The sequence below is a fragment of the Lotus japonicus genome, chromosome 3, assembly GCF_012489685.1.
Source record: "Lotus japonicus ecotype B-129 chromosome 3, LjGifu_v1.2".
Taxonomy (NCBI): Eukaryota; Viridiplantae; Streptophyta; class Magnoliopsida; order Fabales; family Fabaceae; genus Lotus; species Lotus japonicus.
In genome coordinates, this window is record NC_080043.1 from 6,301,963 (window position 1) to 6,308,086 (window position 6,124).

General features: G+C 35.9%; 1 protein-coding gene across 1 annotated transcript; it reads left to right on the plus strand.

Annotated features, from left to right (window-relative positions):
• The first annotated feature begins 75 nt into the window (after window positions 1–75).
• LOC130743489 (uncharacterized) lies at window positions 76–2,952 on the plus strand. Its single transcript, XM_057595741.1, has 4 exons — window positions 76–399; window positions 1,427–2,269; window positions 2,397–2,540; window positions 2,728–2,952. Exons 1-4 carry the CDS (start codon window positions 76–78, stop codon window positions 2,950–2,952), a joined length of 1,536 nt encoding a protein of 511 aa, XP_057451724.1.
• Window positions 2,953–6,124: the final 3,172 nt, after the last annotated feature.

Genomic DNA, 6,124 nt, shown 5'->3' on the forward strand with positions numbered 1-6,124 from the left:
ATGAGGATGATATTAGTGGGTGGTATTGAGAACACCTATGCTATAGCTTTAAGGATGTTAAGTGACTGGCTATAGATGCCAGAGAAACGAGAAGGAGAGTCTCACGAGGAACAAATGGATCGACCAAGCACCGAGATTATGTGGACGAAACCAGATCCTGGGATCCTAAAAATCAATGTGGATGCCAGGTGGTCGGGGGAACAAGGTCAAGGATATGGCTTGGTGGTGCGCGATCATGATGGTGAGTGTGCGTATGCAGCAACCAGCTACTCTACGGTTCGGATGCCGGCTTTGATAGCGGAGGCTCAGGCAGTACGATGGGCAATACAAGAAGCACTAAGCCTTGATATGGATTCCGTGGTGGTAGAATCAGATTCATTGGAATTTATTTCCTGTTTTGTAGGTAAAAATGTGTAGCTAGCATTGAACCAATTATTCAAGATTGTAGGGACCTAGCCATTCAGTTTGCATCTTTTAGTGTTACCCATACTAAACGGGAGGGAAATAGAGTGGCTCATGCACTATAGCAGCTACAACCTCAGAATATCAGAACACATGTTGGTGGTATGATTTTCCCCTGTTTCTAAATTCTGTTCTCCTAGTTGATTTATTTTCCGTTTATATCTAATGAAGAAGTACTTTCCATAAAAAAAAAAACTTAAAACTTATTGATTTTATTTTCATTTTTATCTTTATCATTTTAATAAAATTCTACTATTACTCATATTTATAATATTAATGAATAGCTTATAAATATTTACTTACCTTATAAAGTTAAAAGGTGTACTTAAGATTCGCCACACCCTCAAGTAACATCTAGAAATATTTAAAAAACCATGGTGCACCACGGCCAAAAAATAATTTTTTTTTTCTATCAATGGGCCGGTTTTCCTAAAGCAAACTCACATAACTAACATAAATTTGTCACACCTTTAAATAGAAATAGAGGTGCACCACGACGTAATTTTCTTACATTCTCTTATCTTGAACATTTCTTATCAACCTAATTTTGACAAAATCCCATAACGACATGTAAATTTATCATCGTATGGCCGGTAACTAAACTGTACAGGTAAAAATTTGAATTGAAACCTGGTGCTTAATTGGCATTAAGTTGCGCCAGGTGTGTCATCGTTCAACCTCGTACTATAAAAGAAGCCAAAAAGACATTCATACATCATGCCCATACTTTCTATAACATTTATAGAAATTCAAAATAGTTCTTAGATTTGCAAGAAAGATAAAATATTTACCATGTGCATCCTTTCATCTTCTTCTTATGTGGTAAGCAATATTTATCGTATGAGTTCCAAAATTTTATATATATCATGCTTATTTAACGTTCCTGTATTTTACACATGAGCACAAAAGAATAGTGCTTGAAGTCGTAGTTTCTAATGATGTAATTGTAATGATTTTTGTACAGGTTTTTATATCTAAATCAATGACATCTTTATTACCGATACTAGTTTTACTATCAAGCACAACATACTCAGCACACCCGGGGTCCGAGAATCCTATCAAGTCAGCTACGTTCTTATCTGAAAAGTTTGAGATAGGACCTGGAAGGATTGTAGAGAAAGCATTTATAGATATTGATTTTCCAAGGGGGCATATTGGAGTTAAGAGTTTTGATGCTGAACTAGTTGATGAAGAAGGGAATTCCGTACCTTTGCATGAAGCATACCTCCATCATTATTTCATTTTAAAATACTTAGCAAAAAAGAATGTTTCACGCGACCCTAAGGAACATTTTGTGGGTTCTATTCCTGTAAGAAACGCAGGAACATGCAACGGTAATATTCTTTCATATTTTTGGGCTAAGGGAGCTGAATCACGAGGAACACCGTCAAACCTTTTAGACCCATTTGCATTGGAATTAGGTAACCCTGCATCTATTCCATCTGGATATGAAGAGAAATGGCTCACTAACATCATGACCATTGATACACGTGGTGCAATAAATAAAGAATCTTGCACACAGTGCACATGTGAAGCTTACCACCTCCCAAAAGATTTTTATAACACAACAAGGGATTTTAAAGGGAAACTACTGACACCTACTTATAAAGGAGGATTATTTTGTTGCCAAAATGGATTTCAATGCAAATTGGAGAAAGGTTTTCAAGCCCCAACTAGAAAGTTTGCCCTAAGATACAATATAACATGGGTTGATTGGAATGAATTCCAAGTTCCCGTTAAGTTTTATGTACTTGATGTGACCGATCGAGTGACAAGAAATGGCTCACAAACAATCCATGATTGTCAGGTTTGTAGGTTCTTTAGCATATTGCGTTATATAGACTTTTATATTTGAATAAACTTGTAACTCATCGCAATAGTTATTATTTTGTTGGGAACAAGTGGGTAAAAAAGATCTCTCAATTGTTTTACAGATTGATTATAGTATTCCAGCGACTAATGATGGTAGTAAGTATCATGTCGCGAAAGCTGACATACCGATAGAAAAAGGAGGTTATCTCATCTATTGCACCTCTCATATGCATGCAGGTGTTGTTAACGCAACTCTATATGGACAGGTGATGTTTGTCATTTGTTATCATTCTCTTATCACCTTTTATGATTAGTTGGTAAAATTAACTTGTGTTTAATATTCTGTTTACTTGATATGTTTCTCAAATGAAAACTTTCCTTTTCTATATTGTATAAAATCTAATATTATAATGCATTCTCGCTTCTAAATATTGTGTTTTTAATTAATTTTAGGATGGAAGGGCATTATGCACTTCAACACCAAAATATGGAACAGGAATGGAACCAGGAAATGAGAAAGGTTACGCTGTTGGAATGTCTGTTACTTATCCGGAACCCGGTTCAATCAAGATCAAGGATGGTGAAACTTTAACTTTAGAATCAAGATATGAAAGCGGATTTCGCACAGGAGTTATGGGACAAATGTATATCTACACAGCAGAAAAACTACCACAATGAACAATTAAAGCACAAAACAATACATCTTTTGCTTGAGAGTTTCTTTTGTTGTATATCAACGAGAATGTAATATCAAAATAAATGATTCAAAAGAGATAAAATAATTGGAAAGATTCTTTCTATAGGTTTCCACTCTGTGAGGACTACACTTGTGATATATAGCATGTTGTGATTGTTTGGTTCAATACCATTCTTATTAAAGGAATTCATCGCCTTCTCAAATGAGATTTGTAATTCTTGATTAAACCTATGAATGCCACATAGTGGCTTGGATCTTGAGTAACTTCCATCACCTCATTTGTATTATAGTTATATTAAGCTCATCATAGTTATGAAATTTAGTCTATTATGAATATTGTAATGTATTCTAAATTGTGCATTTTTTATGAAATGAAAGTTGACAATCTGCTGAACATACTATCCTCTACTACATGCCAATTTGCCTCTGATTTGTGGACCAGATGTTACCGTTGGATGGGAGGGTGTTCAGTTTCCCCGGGAAGCTGCAGAGATCATTTCTTGCAACATGCTTGGCTCAGTTTGACAGCAAAACAGAATGAAGCTTTCAGATTGGTTTGGCTTGCGATGGCTTGGTCGCTTTGGATGCATCGAAACGCCTTAATTTTCAATGGTGGAAGGGTGCAGCATGTAGAAGAGTTATTTGATAGGGCTCAAATCAGAGTTTGGCATTGGTTGTGTGGGAGAGTAAATGGTTTTCTTTGCTCCTTGTATGAATGGGTTTCTCAACCAATTTTGTGTCTTCAAGCAATACACTAGAAGAGATAAGTAAGTGAGGGACTTGTTATTTGACCAATTTTCTGTCTGGAGGAAGAGTACAGTTTCAGCTACAGGATTTCTTAAATTGAATTCAAGTTGCAGATTGCGGTTTTCCTTGTGAGACGTTGATGGGGGACTAGCTATCTGTCTAGTGCAGTTTTTTTTCCTCACTTTGCTAACGTCCCTGTACTGTTTTTCCTTCTTTTTCCCCTTTCCCTCTACTTTCTGTTTTCCATGTTCTGTTTTCGTTTCTTTTTTCTGCTTTTCCCCTGTATCATATCTTTGTATCTATGGGTGGCACCCCTTGTGCCTTGCCTTTTATTAATAACATACTATGGCTTATCAAAAAACTCAAAAAAACCATTTATGCTTTAATTGTCCAAGTAACTACCGTGACTTAAGTCAGTTTACAATATATTAATTGATTGGTAGTTAGGTGATTAGCTATAAGCTGGTTAATTAGAGCAACTTCAACGCTGGTTTCTTAACTCAGCTGGAGTTGCTATGAAACGTTTCTTATTTTGTGGCTGCATTGGAGTTTGCCTACTTGGCAGTTTTGGTTTCTTAGCAACCGTGGAGAGTTCCTTCAACTCTGCTTTTTTATTTCTTAGCATTAAAAACTAATATTTTCTCTCACCAAAACCCAACTGATTTCAGTGGGAAAACAACAGAATGAAGATGAAGGCAAAAAGATGATGAAATTGAACATAGCACAGAACACAAAAATGATAATCAAGATGAACATAATTTTTTTGAATATTACAGAACATGAAATTTACAGAATAGAACACCAGAGGTTTACATGAAAAAAAAAAATCAAACAAAGCATAATCTTGATCTTGACTGAGAAGCTCTGATCTGCAAAAAGAGATGAGACAGTTTCAATAGAAGGCTGGCGCTTGAGAAAAGCTTGCATGTCTCCGATCCAGGTGCTTAAGGGGCGATCTGGGTCCAGATTGAAGCTTTGGTGGCGGCTGGGGTAGGCTTTGGTTGCGGTGAGGTGGGTTTCGATGGCGGTGAGGTGGGTTTCGTGGCTGTGAGGTTGCAGACAGAAGGAGGAGCTGGAGGAAGACAGAAGAAGAGGAGAGGAGAGGAAGAAGAAGAAAAGGGGAGAAGAAAGGAGGAAGAAAGGCAGAGAAGATGAGGCGTGAAGGGAGAGAGGTTGAGGATTCCAGATTGAGAAAGGAGAAGAGAGGAAGAAGAAGAGAGGAAGAAGAAGAGGGTGCGGCTAGGGTTATGGAGAGTGAGGAGGAAAAGAAGGTTTATATAGTGTCAGCCCACCGTTATTGACCGGTTTCTGCCCGTTTGGGGGTGGTTTAACCGGTTAGACCGGTTTTTGTTATAAACTTAATTGTTTTAAATATTTAGTAAAATTAAATTTAAATTAAATTTGTATAAATATTAATTAAATTATTTTTAAGTTGAAAGATTGATTTAATATTAAATTTTAAATTTAAATTGGATGAAAATAAATATTATTAATTTATGTTGTATGGTGGGACACGGGTGAGACCCTTCAAATAGTAATTTAAGAAACCATAGGTTGGAGTAAAATCTGCTTCAGTTCCTTAGGAGTTCCTTAAGTCTGATGTGGCAGTACAAACTCACAGGAATAATGTAGAATAGTATCAAAATAGTGTGTTAAGAAACCAAATAAAGAATGGTGGGTTGGAGTTGCTCTAAGTTTGTGAGATATACCACTATATAAATAGATAGTTAGCTTTACATTGTATTCATTCGATTATGAATCATGAAATGGAATAATAGCTGTTTTCCCAATTCCTTTTCTCCCTGTTTAGCTTTCTTCTTCAATACTTCATTGATCTTTTTTTTTTAAGAGCATCTCCAATGGTAGGAACTTATTTTGAGACTTAATTCATTTTTTGTGGCCCAAACTGCCACATAGGATTTAAGACACTCATAAGGTCTCCATGCACATTTTAGTCCGGTGGTTGAGATCTTATTTTACTTTTGACTGGACTCACGGTACCCAATATATTTATATTATTTATTCCCTCCTTATTTTTCACTTTGGTTATTGTAGTGAAAGAGAAAAAAAAATATTGTTTTATTTAAGATCTCAGATTTGAGAGTACCTGAGCTAAGGTACGGATCTTAGCTTTGGCTAAGATCTCATGTCATATAGAATAGCTCCAATGATGAAATCTAATAAGATCCGGATCTTATTTTAAAATCTCAAAATAAGGACTCAATTGGAGATGCTTTAAGAAGTGTGTTTTGTAATTTAATTATGTGTCTCAAAACACGTTCTATTTCAATGTTCTCTTTCCAAAAAAATCAAGTTGGTGGTTAAGAATTGACCTAGATGGGTTCATTTCACTTGCTTGCCACAATATTTAAAATGGACTTGACAGTATTGAGCTTCACAATTGGA

Coding starts and splice junctions, on each gene's coding strand:
- LOC130743489 (XM_057595741.1), top strand. CDS start 76: ATGCCAGAGAAACGAGAAGGAGAGTCTCACGAGGAACAAATGGATCGA. Junction 400..1,426: donor TGGAATTTATTTCCTGTTTT/GTAGGTAAAAAT, acceptor ATTTTTGTACAG/GTTTTTATATCTAAATCAAT. Junction 2,541..2,727: donor ACGCAACTCTATATGGACAG/GTGATGTTTGTC, acceptor AATTAATTTTAG/GATGGAAGGGCATTATGCAC.